The sequence below is a fragment of the Dermacentor variabilis genome, chromosome 5 (assembly GCF_050947875.1).
Source record: "Dermacentor variabilis isolate Ectoservices chromosome 5, ASM5094787v1, whole genome shotgun sequence".
Taxonomy (NCBI): domain Eukaryota; kingdom Metazoa; phylum Arthropoda; class Arachnida; order Ixodida; family Ixodidae; genus Dermacentor; species Dermacentor variabilis.
In genome coordinates, this window is record NC_134572.1 from 118,348,074 (window position 1) to 118,366,341 (window position 18,268).

General features: G+C 43.0%; 1 protein-coding gene across 4 annotated transcripts in view; it reads right to left on the reverse strand.

Moving 5' to 3' along the window:
* Positions 1–3,284: 3,284 nt before the first annotated feature.
* Positions 3,285–18,268, reverse strand: part of Vha100-1 (V-type ATPase subunit a family protein Vha100-1) — a 40,756-nt gene continuing 25,772 nt past the window's right edge. For all 4 annotated transcript variants that reach the window (XM_075693436.1, XM_075693438.1, XM_075693435.1 and 1 more), the window contains 12 exons: positions 18,060–18,153; positions 15,754–15,966; positions 14,488–14,638; positions 12,989–13,128; positions 11,679–11,815; positions 9,942–10,020; positions 9,750–9,868; positions 8,945–9,167; positions 7,715–7,846; positions 6,439–6,691; positions 5,403–5,574; positions 3,285–3,586 (listed from right to left, as the gene is read on the reverse strand). In XM_075693436.1, coding sequence (XP_075549551.1) covers positions 3,490–3,586; positions 5,403–5,574; positions 6,439–6,691; positions 7,715–7,846; positions 8,945–9,167; positions 9,750–9,868; positions 9,942–10,020; positions 11,679–11,815; positions 12,989–13,128; positions 14,488–14,638; positions 15,754–15,966; positions 18,060–18,153 — 1,810 coding nt within the window. In that variant the 3' untranslated portion in view covers positions 3,285–3,489. The remainder of the gene's footprint in view (positions 3,587–5,402; positions 5,575–6,438; positions 6,692–7,714; positions 7,847–8,944; positions 9,168–9,749; positions 9,869–9,941; positions 10,021–11,678; positions 11,816–12,988; positions 13,129–14,487; positions 14,639–15,753; positions 15,967–18,059; positions 18,154–18,268) is intronic.

The following is an 18,268-nucleotide window of genomic DNA, read 5'->3' on the forward strand; positions in this document are numbered from 1 at the left end:
CTCTGGGTAACGCCAACCTACCCTCCTAATTTGCACTCCTCCCTCGCTCACCCCCTCAGTTTCCAGAGACAAGCGGAACCTGCGCAGTCCCAGCTTCTGTCTTTAGGTGGAGGTGACGTCACTGTTCCATAGAGGTGCGAGCATGCAACAAGCCAAAATTCAGGAACCGGAAATTTCGGAAATGGAAGCCCAGGACGCAGAGATTCCAGAAGTGGGAATCGCGGACGCAGAACTGGTTATGAGCGCCGAATTACTTCATCTTGACTTAATATTTGCCTTCAGGGTACTACCTTTAAGTGTGTCATTTCATTGGTTATCTTCATCAATTTGCACATCAATTATAATGATTTCCTTTAATTATCAACGTATGAAACTATGCTTGGTGGAGTCGGAGAAAGCCAGCAATCATTTGCTTAGCCATCATGGTGGAAGCGTATCACCGCTTTTGAACAAAATGACTTATAGACAGGCAGGAAACATCAGCTTTAGTGAACGCAAAGTAGAAGACTCGTGTACCCATTATGTGATGTGTGTGAATGAGCTTGCGCAATATTTTGGCATGTTTCCAGAACTTTATTTTGCAAGTAAATGCCATTCAATCCAAGTGCATTAATTATGCAAAAGGCAAGGTGAATACTTTTCAGCAAGTTTACAGAAGTGTTGCACCGAGTATTGGTGTTCAGTGCTGTGAACAGCACACCAGGATGTCTGGAGTCTATGTCCACACACTCTTCTTGCCTGCACTGTCAAGTGTTTGTAGTGCTGCAGAAACTAGACTTCTTTTTGTTGCCTAATGTGCCCTGCAGGCAGCATTGAAGATACAGGTGTCTTGGATACACTTTGGGTACCTTGTATCTGTGTCATGACACGTCTAGCAAGACATGTATCGGTATTATCTCAAGATACAACGTAGTGCTATCACATCACCGTGCTAAACTATAAACATTGGCGGAACTCCATTCAGCTTCTCAAGCTGATACGGGTGCCACTGAGCCACCTGCATAAAACTGAAGTCTGCGACATTCTTTTACCTTTCCCCCAGAGCCCTCCAGCGAGAACAGGCGACGAGCTCTGCTAGTCCCCACCTTTGAAGCAAAGTCACGTGGTGGTACTTCCGCCATCTAGACAAAAACAGGCATGCCATGACCCTTGCTCATAGCCACCGTACTGTGCTGCATATGCCGCTGCAGTATCATTATCGAAGTTTTGCTTGGTGCTTTTGCATTTAGCTGCTTTCACACATTGTTTCGGAACGAAAGTATTATACTTTTAGCAAGAAAGAAATACCTTGAGATACTAAAAGACATTTAATTCAAGTGAAACAAGGTTGGTCGGAGTTGAGAAATTCGCGAATGACGCTAATGGACAGTATCGTATCAGATACAATAATTGTGGTAGTATCTTGTATTTGTATCACATAGTGCTTGTTGCCTTAGTATTTTGTATCATATCATGATATAATTGCAAAGTATCCTTGCCCAGCCCTGCCTTCAGGTACATTCCATTATCCATGCCAATGCGCGGCAGACGACAGAGTGGTCATGTGGCTTGGCTTGGGGGCACATGTATAATAGGTAATGTTGCACAACCTTTTACTGTTGTCTGCTGGGTGGCCAGCACATGTGGAAGGCAATGGGGTCGCACAAATTAGCAGTAGTTATGCCTCGACACAGAATCTATGTACATACCTGTCAGCCTGTGAACTTAGTCCCATGGACACACCACTGGAAATGATGTTCAAGTGATGTAACTTACCTTTAGATGGCATCATACAAGCAGTGGCAAACTTGGAACAGCAACAACTGACAAACCGTTTTTAGGCACCAGTTGCTTCATCAGAAATGATACTCTTGCAGATTTTGCCTGCTTCAGTAGCTACTCTGAACTCTCTCTATGAAAGTGTCTCTCTGGCATCCCTTTACAATAGGAAAAATTTCAAAGGGAGACTGATGGCAAAACTTTTTTGCACACAGTTTGTTTTTCATAAAACTTGTGAACATTTTCAACATCATAGAGTAAGCACTCATTTGTAAACATAATGAAAATTCAGGAGATTTGGCAGGTATGTATATACTAGAACTAAAGCCCTGAATTGCAGCAAGCTTAAATGTAACTTTTCAAGTGCAAGGATCCAAGCTCAACAGCAGGACAGGCTCTGATATATGACTTGCTAGGTAAATCATTGGGCTTTACTGTTAATTTATATTGGCAATAAGTACAGTGGAAAGTGTGTTAATGGCATAAATTACACCAACATGGCACATAGAGTTCAATGAGGAATTATCCCCTTCAGGTACTATGAGAACAATTGTGCAAACCAAGATAGTGCATCGGAAGCAAAAGCAGTGCAGAAAATATTTAAAAAGCATCTTGTACATTATGAAATGCTTCCAGTTGGACCTGCGCTGCAATTTTAAGATGTAAAGAGATTGAGTAAAATGAATTGGAAGGTACATGGCTGGATGCCGGCTCTAGATGTCAATTTGTTTTCATGTAGCAAGTTCGCTTTTTTCATTCTTTTGGCAATGCTTTATTTACATCAGGCATATATTTCAAGTAGCTAGATATGTGCTTTCTAAGTATGCTGGACATGAAATTGTTGGTTCTCATATCAGACGTTCCTGTAGTGAGTTTTCATATGGAGTTCACATTCCGTCGACTTGACAAAACCCACTGAAGAATTTAGAACTGTTAGTCCATTCTACAGCTGTACACTTTTCAGAATTTTGAAGATGCAGGATATGGAGTGAAAATAAAAGAGAACTGGCACCTGAAGGGAATGTGTACCTTACCTTTACTACAGATATTTGAAGTTATTGCGACAGTCGTACACCCACCAAATGATTTGACAAAATTTTCACCACAGTGCACATAGCTTGCCAAAATTGCTTTGAAGTAAACGCCTTCATAAAATCTAATAAGGGCATGTCCGACAACAGACCTTGCAGAAATAGCTAGTAAACTACAGAATCCCGTAATTCACGTGCCTCTTTTTAACAAGCTATCCCCGGCACATTTCACAACTTACAACTCGCCAACCTCTTGTCAAACTATCAAGCCTACTTCTGCGGAATCCAATCTCTTATGACATCTCTCAATGAGGTAGAGCACAGCAAAGCAGTCGTTAACAGCAGGACACTCCATACTCAAATGAGCCAAATGTGCAGAGCACAATTCTGGTGCTTTGTGTACTGTGGGAACAGCAATGTACAACTGCTCCCCATTGAAAGCTTTTACCAAAGTCTGCAGGTGATGCTTGCAAAGGCCAATTCATCACATTGCACTAATTTCCAGACTATAATTTATTTGATACCACACGTCAACAAGAAGTCGTTGGCACCTAATATTGATCTAAAGCTACATGGAAGATTGCATGTGTTAACAAAAGAACAGAAAATCACCACAAATGACAGCGGTGCAACTGTGCAAGCTATTCTAATGGTATACTTCTTTTCCTGACATCAGACTAGCATACTCTTGAGACAACGTCTAGTCTTCTGCACCAGACGTCTCCAAGATGGTGTCAAATGCAAATGGCACAAACATGTGCCCTTCTCCCTTGTAGAACTTGCTCTGGAACTCCACCCTGAAGAAAAAGAATGACATTGGACAGTTTTAGTACTACAGCATTCTGGCCATTTGCATAAGAGATGTGCAATTAAAACCCACTACAATTGTATTCTTGGTGAGGCTTTCAGTGAAGCTTTCTATGCACTTGATATGGGCATCCCTCTGAAACGGGATGGTGGCACAGGCTTACTTAGTTCACTCTTTTAACCTTTCTGGCATATGCTAAATATTTACATACTTTAAGCTACATTATTAAAAGAAAGTTCACTTAATTGCAAACGTCAAATTTCGAAGTACAATCATTCGGACATAAATAGAGGAATTTCTGCAGCAGCATTGGCTGCTTCTCTTATGCTCAACAGCATCAGAACAGATTGAACTTTACTAATACTTCTTCCTGGAAGAGAAATGAGACCACATGAACACTGATATTACTGTCGATGTTTTGCTAATGTAACGAGCAGGTTAAGATTCAAGTGAGCGTTTGGGTGTGGTTTTGTCGCACTAGTTATGCAAACCAACTAAAGCACAAATGGCCAATAGTAGTTCAACTCGAAACAGAGGCACTCAATAACACCAATGCCAAGCCTAAAAGATTGCATGCACATACAACCGATAAAGTTGTTCATTGCATTGAGCACGTGCAAACTTTGGACCCACTAGTTCGTAGTTATTTGCAACGGATCTGCAAGTGTATTCACCAGAGAGGGTAGTTAACCAGCAGATCACAATGATGCCAGGTTACAAATTCATCATACTGTGTAACATTTCCGAAGCTTGCTATCCACATACTAAAGCACAATTGCTCGCTTTACATAAAGCCTCAAACATTGCTCAGGCCTGGGTAGTATCGTTTGAAAGCATTGCAACACTCCTGCCTATTCATGGCAGGAAACATCCAAGATCTTTGGAGTCATGTTTTATAACACTGAGCTAATAATCACGGAGGCCAGAATTAATAAAATATTAAATGTATCATTGTAACATATGGCTACAACTGAGGCACATGCTTCAATGTGTGTGCATGCAATGCAGCTGTGCTTACAAAGTTTCCTTAAAATGAAAAAATAGGCTTGGCAATAAACCAAACTTGCAACTCTTCTATGAACCACAAACCAGTACTTTTCTGTCCAAATTGATAAGCATAGAAAGTTCTAGCAGATACATTCACTGCACAGGCTTCAGTATTTAAAGGCAAACTGCAACAAAATATCATTTTGGTTAAATGAGTTATATAAATGAGTAGTCTTGGCAAAGCTGCAGGGCTGGTAATTGCGAATTTTTTGTAACAGCCTTTAAACAGCACCTTTAAGCAGATGAAATGTGCACATGATGGTTAGTGAATATGACATAAATCTCAACATGATGCCTCCAAGATTTTCAGTGCATTGCCTAATTTCCGAAGTATGCTGAAAAGCTGCACTGGTCCTCAACATACTGGGTTGTGCATCACTTCTGCCAAGTGGCAACGGCTTTTCTTTTCTCTCCTGGTTTTGGTATCAGGAATGTACTTTTGCGAGCATTTCATGACACATTCACATTTATTCTAATGTAAAACTTCGCAGGGAGGCTGCTCTACATAACATTATCTGAATAAGACTACTTATGCAGTCCAAAATTTTGCCGAGTTGGCCTTTAAGAAACTGAACAGAGTGCCTACGCTACATGCGAGTGGCTCAAGAGGTCAAACTGGTCTCTAGGGCACTGTTGCCTACAAGACAAGGCAGACCTGAAAACACTAGGTGCAGCTTTGGGGATGCAGGTTAGATCAACGATGAACTGCAAAAGCATAGGGGTGCAGGTTACATCAATGATGAACTGTAGGAGCGTACCAGTGCAGACGCAAGGCATGCAGAAAGGCCGACAGCCCTTCCATGATCAGAAGCACGGCCACTGTGAGGAATGCCCAGGCAGCAAACGTGAAGTACATCAGAAAGCCGCCGACCACACTGATGGGCATCAGGCCGTTCTTGAGCACCATGTTCCACAACACCTCCGACAGCTCTGCACAACACAAACACCGAAGTCCTGAACAACAGCTATGGGCCATGCGACTACTATGTCGATATTACTGAAAGGAACCTGGGGCAGCAGCCAGCCATATGCAGTGAAAATTGTGAATGTGCCACGTAATTTGCTGCACTACTGGCTAGCATCACATTTGACAGTTAAGTGCATATGCTATATTAGTTGTGCCTAATAAATAATTGCATGTTTGCTCGAAGGTAGCTAGTGCAGTCATATGGAATGTGCCTTGGATCTCTAATTTTCCATGTAGTCTCGATCAATATTTTCACCTGTTCGTTTCATGCTACGACCATACACAAAATGTGCTTGATGGCATAAACACTTTTCTTGGCAGCCACATGAACCAACAAGCATCGCACAAACAATGCTGACGATCCAAACAGAATGCAGCCTTCTTCAAGCACCTTATGTCCCTGCATACTTATAGATGCTGCACATTACATAAACCACCTGTTATCAGCATTGCTGTGGATTTCCGTTACAGTTTTCCCAAACCTGCCTGGTAGAGACTCTGGAGGTTTTAGTTGCATGTGTAATCAAGGCCCGATGCAATGGCAAGCAATGGCTGCTGCTGCCACTCTTCTTCACACCAGCGTTCTGACAGCAAGTGTCCATGGTCATCAAGTGGAATGTGTTCGTGTTTGCCTGTGCGCACACGACAACATGCTTATTAATTTATTTAGTAGTAAGTGAACGTTTACAGCAGCTTATGCAGCTGATAAAACAACTAACCTTACTTCGTACAGCTGTATAATAATTTGCTATTGCAATCAATGCTTTGCCTTTTGATGTACTATTTGATCCCACAAACAAATTACTCACGTCACAAGTAAAACTCACGTGCATGAGCCAGGCTCAGAGCCCAGAGTCGGAGGTAGGAAGCTGTGTGCGACACGGAGCCCAAGCAGTACTCGATGGTGTGAATCGTCTGGTTGATGAAGGTGTCGCCAAAGTTGAACTCGCCAGACTCGTCACCATGACCGCCATGGCCACCGCCACCACCCACAGCTTTGGGCGGCTCGGGCATCGCATTGGCCGCTGCTCCGTCCTCTGTATCCTTCATTCCGTGATGAGCAGAGCTGGTGGCAGCGCCCTACACAAAAACAGGCAAAACAATCTTCAACCTGTCTGACCAATGCATGAGTTATAGAGTAGCGTGAAACCTTAACGTAACATACTAAGTGATGGAGTTTAGGTCCCAAGGCTGCACGGTAGGCTATGAGGAATGCTGTAATGATGGGCTTCGGATGAATTTGTACTACTTTTGGTTGTTTAATTGTGCACCTAAATTTAAAGGCATTCCTGAATTTTTATCCCGTCAGAATGTGGCTGTCCTGGCCCAATGCCCAGGAGCATGTGACAACAGAGAAAGACAGAAAAAGAAAAACCTGCAGTAACAACATGCTGGCAAAGAATGAAGCAGCTTCAACATGGCACAGTTGATGTTTAACCAAAATGGCTGCCAAATTTAAATTTATACAAATTTCAGGGAGCCTCTAAACTGCCTCTAGTGCCACACAACAGATTAGCTGGCCAGAACAAGTCTTCCCACTTCGACACTTCTAGTTTGTTTATGTAGAGTAAATCACAAAAGTTAAATCAGCAAATGACAGAATATATTTGTTTATAATTAAACCACTTCCCCTCATGGAAATCAGTGAGGATGAAAAGAGCTAAGTACAATGGAATCTGATAACATGGGTGCTCTGTTGTGCGATTCTATCTTCCTTTATTACCTTAGCACTGATTTATTTTTAAAATTTTATCCATCAACTTGCGGAACATGCCATTTCGATCTACTTGCCTTGATCCTAACGTTTTTCTTCTCACTATATATTTGCAAGTTCAAAGTGGGATATCATAAACATTGATATCATCGAAAACTAGACTCGAACTAGAAACTAGAAAGTCATCCTGTTTCTTAAGTAGAGTGCTTGGTCAGCACTTGAAGGCAACTTGAACTCAAATGCCAAGTCTTGCAATTTTCCCAGTGTTGCATTCTCTGAAATTTGTGCTAACACTAGCCAGACTGGCACAGGGGAAAAAGAGCGCACAACAGCTACAGCTGACGGACAAGTTTTTTCTTCCACCCCTCAGTGACACCTGGACAGCTTACCAGAGCGTTTGAATGGCCACCCCCAGCCCGTAATGCCATCTTGTGTTTGTGGCGCAGATAGAAGGGCTTGGCGAGCAGTATCCACGGGATACAAATCACGGCCAGGAGCACCAGGAAGCTCTGCAGGCCTTTCTGCATAGATGTAACAAGAGCATTGCTGCGTGCATTTCGATGCTGGCATAAGTGACCACTACAGCCTAACTAAGCTTGATGCAGTGCACACAATTCAAAGGCAGCAAATGAGAGCACGAGGCAAAATAGACAACACACAAATGTAGCAAGTTTGGACAGTTAGCTTGTATGCAGCATTATACAGACACACAAGACAGGAGGCAGGAAACGGTGTCAGCCTGCATTAATTCTGCTTCGTCTGTATCCTGCATCGTTTGTAGCAAAAGGTTCAACACAGCACAAGCCATAAGTTCATAAGCAAGCATTTTTTCAAAGCAGATGCACGTTCACTGTCGAATGACAGCGCTACACAAATGAGGACATAGTGCAGCAAAACATTCACCGAAGATTATGATACTCCCCAATGCAAAATTTGCGCACAGCTCTATACGTGTTTTCATGTCGCAATATATACTGGCTGGCGCAGATAATCTACCACATGTGGCACATTGCAAATGGAGCAAAGTGTGGCGCGACTGCCTCGCTAATCTGGAGATTGCGAGAGCCAGCGCATGGGTAACATGTGGGCACGATTCACAGCAGCCACCACCGACAGACCTCCCAGACAATGCATGCTTCTCTGGCGCCATCTCGAAGCCATTGTTGCTGCACTATGCTTTTCTCACACTTTTGCCATACCCTCCTCCACTTTCCATCTCACGGTTCCGCTGCACCCTCCTCTCCACGTCTTTCATCCCCCCACTGCACTTCGTATTCACTTTCATCTTTTGCTGTGATCATTCGATTGGTTAAGCCGAGGTACGACGCCGAAGCAGGCCAACGCTCGCCACAGAAACAGTTGCCTAAGATCTGCGCTCTAAAACAACATTCTCATATCCCAATTTTCTTGCCTTATGTCATCATTTGTGTATGACTACCATTTTAACGTGTACATTTGCAAACCCGCCCAGTTCTTTATCTTAACTTATATACACATTTTTCACTCATGCACGAGCCACAACTAAAATTCATACCTAAACTTAGGAAAAATGCACAACCTTTGCATGGGAGCATGCAGTATTCAGGAGATAAAGACCATATGACGCCCGTTGTCCTTACCTGCCCATTGTAGAACTGTGCCTGGTAGCAGGGTTCAGTCGGGTAGGAGAAGAGGAACATGTTGATGAGCGTAATCAGGAGGCTGGGTGCACAGTATGTGTCCTTTCCAAAGTTGATGGTCCACTTGGCAAAGATGATGATCACCAAGTAGCCGAAGATGGAGCAGAGGAACAGCAGCTGAGGCACAAACTCGCACCACACATTGGCCATGTTGCGGAAGAACCTGGATGAGTAAAAGAAATTTCTTCATAGAGCTAACTGAGGACGCTTACCCAGCCACAAATACGGTTCCATACGTCCAGCAGGTGCAGTTGGATTATTTGTGACTATACTTCATAATGCAGGCTCTGGATTAATATAGACTACTGGGAGTTGTTGAAAAGGCACATTTCAGCTTTCTGCCCATCAACATAACTGGGAACTAAACTCTGAATTATTGCCGACATGCCTGTACAGTAGAACATCACCGACAAGTGTATGATGTTATGTAAAGTCTGTATACAAAACAGAATGCCAAAAAGTGAAGTGCACAAACACACAGAAAGTAGCAACTAATGATGGCACGTGAAATCCAATAAGAGGACACCCATGTATCTACCTTCACTGTGAATTTTGTAGCTTCCTTAAGTTTTGGTTGTGGAGGCCAATTCCCACAATTTCATTCTCCTACATTCAGCCTACATTGTGTAAGCATAGCATTCTATAAGGAACACTAAGTGCAACAGGCACAAATCAACGATACACAGGCCTCAAGGAAACAAAAGCACAAGTTACGACTCTTACAAGAAGCTGGCATTGCTCTCACCTGTGGTTCCAGAGGCTGAGGAAAACACCAAAAAGCATCTGCGACACACCCAGCACAATGGACATCTTCATTTTGTATGAGTTGGTGAAAGGAATCTTGTTGGTAGCTAGTTGCCATGCCTGCGGCCAGACAGAGACAGAGGCCAGACATGTTACGAAAACAGAATGTTAAAGTGCTACAACAAAAGCTTACAGGGTCCACACCAAAGGGATACGGCGATCCCATAAAGTTGTCCACTGGGTCCAGCTGTTCCTGCTCATGGTAATCCGCCCTGGGGACCGGATACAAAAAGAACAAGGCGTTCATTTAGTTGCGAGTACTTGTGCAACAGATGGGAAGCCCTATGCCCAAATTGTTATAGTGCTTTAAATGAAAATATTTAACACACGAAAGCTTCTCCTAGACTGCCAGAAGGCAATGCATTGTCAGTATTTGCACTGTAGTTTCCAAACACTATAGTCAAACATCGTAATAATGAACTTGCACCAGACACAAAAGTAGCTTCATTATATTCAATCAATCCTTTTTCATGTGATTTCCTGGCGCCAATGTTCATGATCAAGGACACAAAAAATGACCGAATACATTTAAAAACATGACTTTCGGCATCACACTGCCACACCATGATCGTTTAACGTTTTATGGCTGCTGGATCTCATGTAAACAAGAATGCGCGTTCGAGAACAGTAGCCGCCTACTGCAGCAGCTTCTCCGCAGTACTTGCCTGCCTGTGTTATGTGAAAACGCTGATGTGCACCCAGTTTTGTATTCTGCACCAGCAAATCTCCTCGCAAGCTGTTACACGCCGCATTCACTGCTACTGCCACGAACTCTACTGTGATAAGCATCTTCACCTACAGTCTGTTACAGGATGTGTGGTCTAGTGCCATTGGAAGCGTACTCCATGCTTTTAATAGGCAATAATGCAAGCACACCACCGTTTCCTGTCACAGGAGGCACGAAGTCAGTGTCATGTATCGTTCTGGCAGCACTGTATTCCAGCAGCACCCAGCAGTTTGATTTCGTTCCGGTTACCCATCATAGCCTTAAAACACTGCACAATAGGAAAACGACAATATGCGTCTTGGGCCACTCGGAGCACACCAGCTGTGGACGCGTCAGTGTCTCGTGCCACAACGATTTGCGCCAATTTGGATCACAAGCAAGATCTCTGGACTTTCAACTTCAATGTTTCAAGTAATCAATAAGAGCTGTCATCTCTGACATGACTGATGCTCTCAACACTTATGCACTCATACTAATAATGTTTCATGCCTAGGGTGCTTTTTGTTGAGCGTTGACCAGTGCAGCAATAGCACTTACTGCAAGTTCTGTGCAATGGTATCAAGCTTTTTAACTGAAGTGGCTATACAAATTGAGTGAATAATTAACTCGCATAAATGTACATTCACACTGAAAAGTGAAAGGTCGCAGCTGCCATGGCTGGCAACAAAGGAGTGATACGACATGACAGACATTTGTGCAGGCCAACACATCTGAGAGGGGAAACCCTGAAGTGTATCATTCTCAACGAACATTTTTTCTGATCATTGCAATTATGTTTTTTTCAACAAGGCTTTTGGTACAAGCCCTGCTTTGCAAAATGAACTTTGGGGTATTTTTTTCCATACGAAGTCGACCATAGCTAACATCAATGGCCATATCGAAATTACAGTCCCTTTTAAAGAAATGACAATACACATTGGCTCATGAATATTGCCGGCTTCGGCTTTGTGGCATCAATGTGAAGGACGGCATTTTTTGTCAAGCGTTACTCACATGCAGTTTTTAAAGAAGTCATAGAACTGAGTAAAATGGCACTAGTGCACAAATGCACTGTGCAACTGCAAACTTATGCTATCTGTCCAGAGGTACAAATCTTGCCAGAAAAAAAAAAAAAGTTTGCGAATAGAAAAAATTGGCACGCACTTCTTTGCGACAAACCAGGACGAGCCAAAGACATTGAAGGACTTGGAGAAGGTGTCATTGTATATGAGGCCTGTGTAGACGCTGAAGATCCCCATCAGCAGGATGATGTAGCGGCCACCAAAGAAGGTGTTCCAGATCTGTTTAAATAGAGAAGTGGGCCAGCAAACAAAAATCAAGGTTGCAAATGCAGATTACATACCAGTATATTCACAGACCAATGAGGAGAAAGGTAGTTTGCAACAATTAGCCCCATTAGAAAAAAAAAAGTACTATTGTAGTGAACAAGATGCACTGCTGTACAGCCCATCAGCAGTTGTTGGCAATGGGCAAATGGCCTTTTCTTTTATGTGACCAACTATACTACCATCTGTCCACTTGGCATGCAGTTAGTGAAACAGGCATATTTACACAGGAGACCGATGTCAAACCAAAATGCAACAGCGGAGTAGTCGGAGTTTTAGAATTGAGGACCCAAGCGGCTTGAGGACCCAAGAAAATTTCGGGCCACAAGTGAACATACGCACAACCCAGGCCAGTAGAGTTCTTGCATTCGCGTTGACCCATGACCAAAAATAGAAAACTAGCGCGGGTCCCCAAGCCGTCCTAGGTCACCCTCACCAATGCCAATTTAATGATGACAATTCATCAATGTTTTCCTTCTCAAAACTGAACATTCTCCAAAAAATGTCGTCTTCAATGCTTGTGAAGTCAAGCCATCCTTTGCAAGACATATACTCGCCGTGTTGAAGAACATCACAAGAAAACACCATCCGAGTAGTTGGGTTAGATCGGTTTTGCTTGGCCCTGAAACAGCATACTTATTCATAGTACTAACACAGCGATTATGTTTATCGCATTTTATTTTTAGCCCTTTTTGCTCCAAAATGCAGTCTATTCTTTTTCACTTGTAAGTAAAACTAATTTTTTGCTTTCAAGCACCTTTTTATTTTCCCTAATGTGGCGTCCTGAGCACGAGAAGTGCCAAAAGGCACTAGCACTGATAATAAGGGATTGCTACAAAATACCGGCCGGGGTTTATCTGCAAAAATGCAGAGAATACAAATATTAACTGGAAGGTCAATGAGTAGGTAGGATCGATGAGAGAATATAAAACAGCACATGCCATCATTTGTGCCTCAAATCATCGCTCATCATATGCTGCTTTCCAGGTTTTTGGCTCATGCGCACCCATACTAGTCATCTATGCTTAGGTCGTGCGGCACGAGCAAGGTATTTTTAGTGGCGAGAAGTGATCAGCATGCTACGATGGAGTTAGTTCACAATAACACAATTAAAACTGGCATGCCAACCTCATTGTCAGATTTTTCAGCCTGCAGGGCTTTCTCCTTGAGTACCATCCAGAGAGCAAACAGGAACATCAGGGTACCATGGCCGGCATCTCCAAACATCACAGCGAACAGGAATGGAAATGTGATGATGGTGAACGGGGCTGCAGCAAGGCAGAGGAACAAACATCACCATCTATAGCTAAAAAAAAAAAAGAAAGACTTTCACGGCAAGCTTACTGCTTTTCCATAATGTAGATACAATGAGGGCGTGCTCCTTTCAATGAAGCTGTTCACGTGCACACAGTTATCCCAAAAAATGCAAATGAAGATGAAGATGAGAAAAGCTGCTATCCACCTTAACCCCTTATTGACGAGTATTGCCTACAGGCAACGTAACAAATCACTTTTTTTTTTTTTCAGGCTGAGTTTCAGTATTGGGTACGAAGTTTCTGGCTAAATGTATCCGGCCAACACTGAACGATGGGTATCAAGCACCATTTGTAAATTTAGAGAGGGAACAAAATACAACTTGCTTTCTTTTGAAAGCATGGTCAGAGGAGACAGACTAACGCAAGATCTGTGACTGCAGCGGTGCACATATGGGATGTAAAGCAAATGAAACGTATGCCTATGGTTCACATGTCACGAGAGCTGTCTGTAAACATTCAAAGCCATAGGTGGCTTTGGGTAAAAACCAACTTTCGGTTTTCTGCCTGGTGTTTCCCCTCTATTTCAGAAGAAGTTTTCTTAAGTATTTTTTCTTCTCGTTGATTATGCTTATTCCTCAATGTATTTTGCACATTTAGATAGAAAATAAGCACTCTTTTCATGCATTTATACGTGCTGTCATTAAAGGGTTGAAGTAGCCCAAAGCTATACTGCATGCCGGCACATTCCCTTTCAAGAATCAAGTGTGTGTCTGTCGAACTTGCTTTCGTTAAATCACGGCCACGATCTAAAAAAAAGGGGGGAAAAAATTACTTGAAGCAAACAAAAAGAAAAGCACACAACCATTGGCTTTAGTCATGATGGATAGTGCAAACAGGAACAAACAACCAAGAAGAGGAAACTGGAAAAGCATTAAGTAGAACTTTGTTATAAATTCAAAGGCTTCAAGTAAACAACATGTGGGGAATGCAAGCACAAAGAACAGAAAGAATGTGCACGCATATTACTAAAAGGAAAAAAAGTCGAGGGGAATAAAGAGGAAGGGCATGATTCAACTGGGTGTAACAATGCTATCATTAGACAGTGATCTAACAATGCTATCAATAGACAGCTTACACACTTGTGAAAGTTCCTACTCTACATTGCCTGTTCCAAGTCTGCACTATCCATCATGAATGTACTACATAACTGGCCGTTTCCTAGCCTGCTGCCCTTAAGATGGATTCCTTGTCAAGTTCACTATGATGTGAGGGTGTGCCGAAGAGCTGATCAGTACAGCCTAATGTGTGAAAATGACAAGTAGAAAGGCTCAGCAGCACACCGTAAAGGAAAAGTGTGTACACAGGGCTCACCTGGGTTGACCTCTCGGTAGCTTGGCACAGCATAGGCATCGACAATGCTCTGGAACCCTACAGTGAAACGGTTGGTGCGGTTGTAGGTGGGCGGGGTCTCCTTGGTCTCCATGCGGTTCAAGATTGATGGCACTGTGTTACCACCACGATCCTGGAGGATGCAGCAAGTTTAGATGTGAAGAAACATGAATAGCCTAACAATTTTCCAACTTCTGGCCATCACAGGATCAGTTTATTTACATTATAGAAAGATACTTGAACAGCAAACTGGCTGCGCTTCCTTAATGTTAGCTTTGATATTCTGCTAGGATTATGTTCCATAGGAGCTTCAGGGCTCAAACTTGCCATGAATGCGGAAAATGCTGAATGCCAGAGACCAATGCGGTAATGTCAGGTTCTAATCAAGGCAAGTCCCAAGTAATGTTCAACATGAATGCAATTTCCAGTTTTCTTGTTTAGGGAATACTGGTCTAATTAATCACAACACGTGACTAGGACTTGCATTATTTCAGTGAAACTGTTTATTGTTGGCCAGTTCCACAAGTTCATAAAAGAGGTCATTAAAGATTTCACACTAATGAATACAACTCGATGAACCAAACTTTTCTAAATACAAGTCTACCTTCAAATGTTTTAATGGTGGCTTGCTTTTCATAATGGCCACAATGCGACATAAAAGGGTTTCAGGTTGCAACTACAGAATGAACACACACACATGCAGACACGCTATCAGAGACCTTCATTAATTCAAGGAGGTATTCCATGTAGACCAGTGCTTTGTGCAATGTATTTTTAAATATAGCACACAAAACTGGCATTGTAAGAGCTCTAAAAACAATTTCTTAATCTATACTGTACTGACCCCTTTAAGCTGACAGCCATCTGTTTATTGAGTCATGCTCACGAATGCGCTGGAGAAAAACTACTATGGTATCAGCATGCTCGAGTTTATCTAGACCTTTAAAAATTACAACACAAGATACTACTGTGAGACTCCTTATACACTTGTGCTAATTACAACTGGACAAAGCTTTGCAAGGAAGAAATCCAGCGTTTTTTCTCAAGCTTTCAGTATACGCAGCTTTAAAAAGACTACAGGACCAACAGCTCCATCTGAGAAAAACTGTTTGGAAGTGGCAGATTCAAGACTTTGAGAGTGCAATCTTCCTCTCACCCAAGCTGTTCAAGTTCCGTTGTTAATTTGAACCACTTGTCAGCAGCAAGTAGGCCTCACTACAAATTCTTTTAGGGACACAGTGCACTGACCGTGCCTCGGTGCAAGGCCATCTGGATCTTCTCGAGGTCAGAGACGGCGCACCAGCACTCGGCAATGAGGCACTTCTGGGTCACATCCAGGTTGAACAGGTTCAAGGCATGGTAGATGGCCTTGATCTTGCGGACCTTCACAAACCAGTTTTTGATGTTCTTGGCCGCAGCCATCAGCACTCTGTGACGGTGGTCCTGTGTCTGGCCCAACACCTGCGAGACGTGAAAGTGAATACAACCCATTCAGAATGTTTGACCCACAGCGCATGACTGCAGATGCAATCTGTGAATTAAAAACTGGTACTATATTACAACATATAAATTATAGTAAATGTAAAATAGACACTCCATTTTTAAAATGTGCACAAACGATGTGCCGAGTATGCACCCCGCACGGTCCTTCATTCTGATTATTGCTACTGCTGTGTACACATGCTAGGCAAACTTCCACAGTTACGTTTGTTATTTAATGCTTCACAGTAAGAAACACTGAAAAATATGTGAACAAGCAAGTTTCATTTAGAATACGAAGCAGTGCTTCTCAGTTCAGAACCACAAGTGCCACACCGATTCATTCTTGTGTAGAAAAGTTCTGACACTCAGACATGAGGAGAGCATCACTGCACTTTTCACTCTCACCTGATGCCACATTTAGAGCACAGCTCTTAATGGCCCGTTCCTGCAGCGTGCATTGGCCGCATAACCAAGCCAATGAGCGCAACAGCGAAGGATGAAAGAGAACAGCGCAGTGCTTCCTGATGCCACGCACCGTGGTGCCGCACACGACGTGTTCTGTGATGACTGCTACCAGATCGCAGAAGTATGGCATGTCACCTGTTCACTTCTTTGTCTTTCTTCAGCCACTGCTTTTCATCAGCTAACAAATGTTAAACATCATCCCTTGACACACGACACCCCTGCATGTATTAGAAGCTTCTTGAATGTTATCAATACTTCTATTCGTTGGCTGTCGTCACCAAAGCTTTTTGTAATCCGATTCTATGTGCGACGTAAATTGTGTAGTACTTTCTGGAAGCCACACGGGCACCAGGCACCAGCGATTCTTCTGGAACCTTTGATGAGTCACATATAAAAGCAGACGTGCTTGACCCGCAGATCACCGACTCTAAAAAAAAGGATTAATTACATTATGGGGTTTTACGTGCCAAAACCACTTTCTGATTATGAGGCACGCTGTAGTGGAGGACTCCGGAAATTTCGACCACCTGGGGTTCTTTAACGTGCACCTAAATCTAAGTACACGAGTGTTTTTGCATTTCCCCCCCCTTCGAAATTCGGCCACCGTGGCCGGGATTCAATCCCACGACCTCGTGCTCAGCAGCCTAACACCATAGCCACGGAGCAACCACGGTGGGTGACAATTGCCGACCCTGCTCTCAACTATCGTGTTCGAGTGTTACTCATTTTGCAACGCTTCGCTACATTTGCAACATGCCACACGAGGCAGATTGTCCGCGCCAGCTAATAAATCGCAAAATGGAAACGCATATAGAGCTGCACTCAAATTTCGCATTAGGGAGTATCGCAATCTTCAGGTAAGTTTTCTTTCTTTTTTCTTCTCTTTTTTTAATTTTTTTACACTGCATACTTTGTACTCCTAGTGGTTTGGTGAAACCCGATGTGGGAAAAGCATGCATGCACAATGCTGCCTCAAGGCGCACAGATGTCTGAATGCACATGCAAGCATTCTAGTAATATTTTAAGAAAGAAAAAAAAAAAAAACTGAACTGGACATCTAGTGCCACCCTACTGACAACATTTCTAAACTTGGCCAGCATACTTCGGCTGTTGCTATTCAACCCAACAAAACCTCCCACCCAGCAAACTGCTGGCTTAGGCAATATGGCTTCTTTCTTATTACCGGCAGTTCGCTGGCTTTGGCAGCCAATAGGTTAATGCACAGTGAGTAAACCAAGCCATCATAACTAAAATCGTGCAGTTCCACCAAAGCGCTCAAACATCCAAGCAAAGCAGATGAAACCAGCAACTTCTTGGTTTCCAGCAGAACACATTGCTACTTTCTGGCCAATAAGAAAGAATGTGCCACCTTATCACACCATGACATATGCGCCGTGTCAGGCCAAATGTATTTGTGGTAATTTCCATCACACATCTTCGGAAGCCATCCGATTTTGATAGCATCATGTCAAAGCTAAAGCAGTGACAGCGTTCTTTGACAGGTTTATAAAGCTTTAACAAGGACCACCCCTTGGTGATGATGAAGTCTTCAAAGATATTATTTTACACTAACAGTTCGCTGAACATTGTTGCTACTGTTCACATACCGTGTTGAGGTCTTCAATACGGGTCATCACACCAATGGACATCTCCCGTCTATCTCCTGGAGTCTCGGGGCATGGGTAAAGGGTTGCACGAAACCTGCAAGATTGTTGCCAATTAGACATGCCATAAGAGCAAATACCGAGTCAGTAGTTGCAATTAGTTCAGTTATCACTTGACTGCTTTGACTAAATGTTTTATATATGCCGAGGAA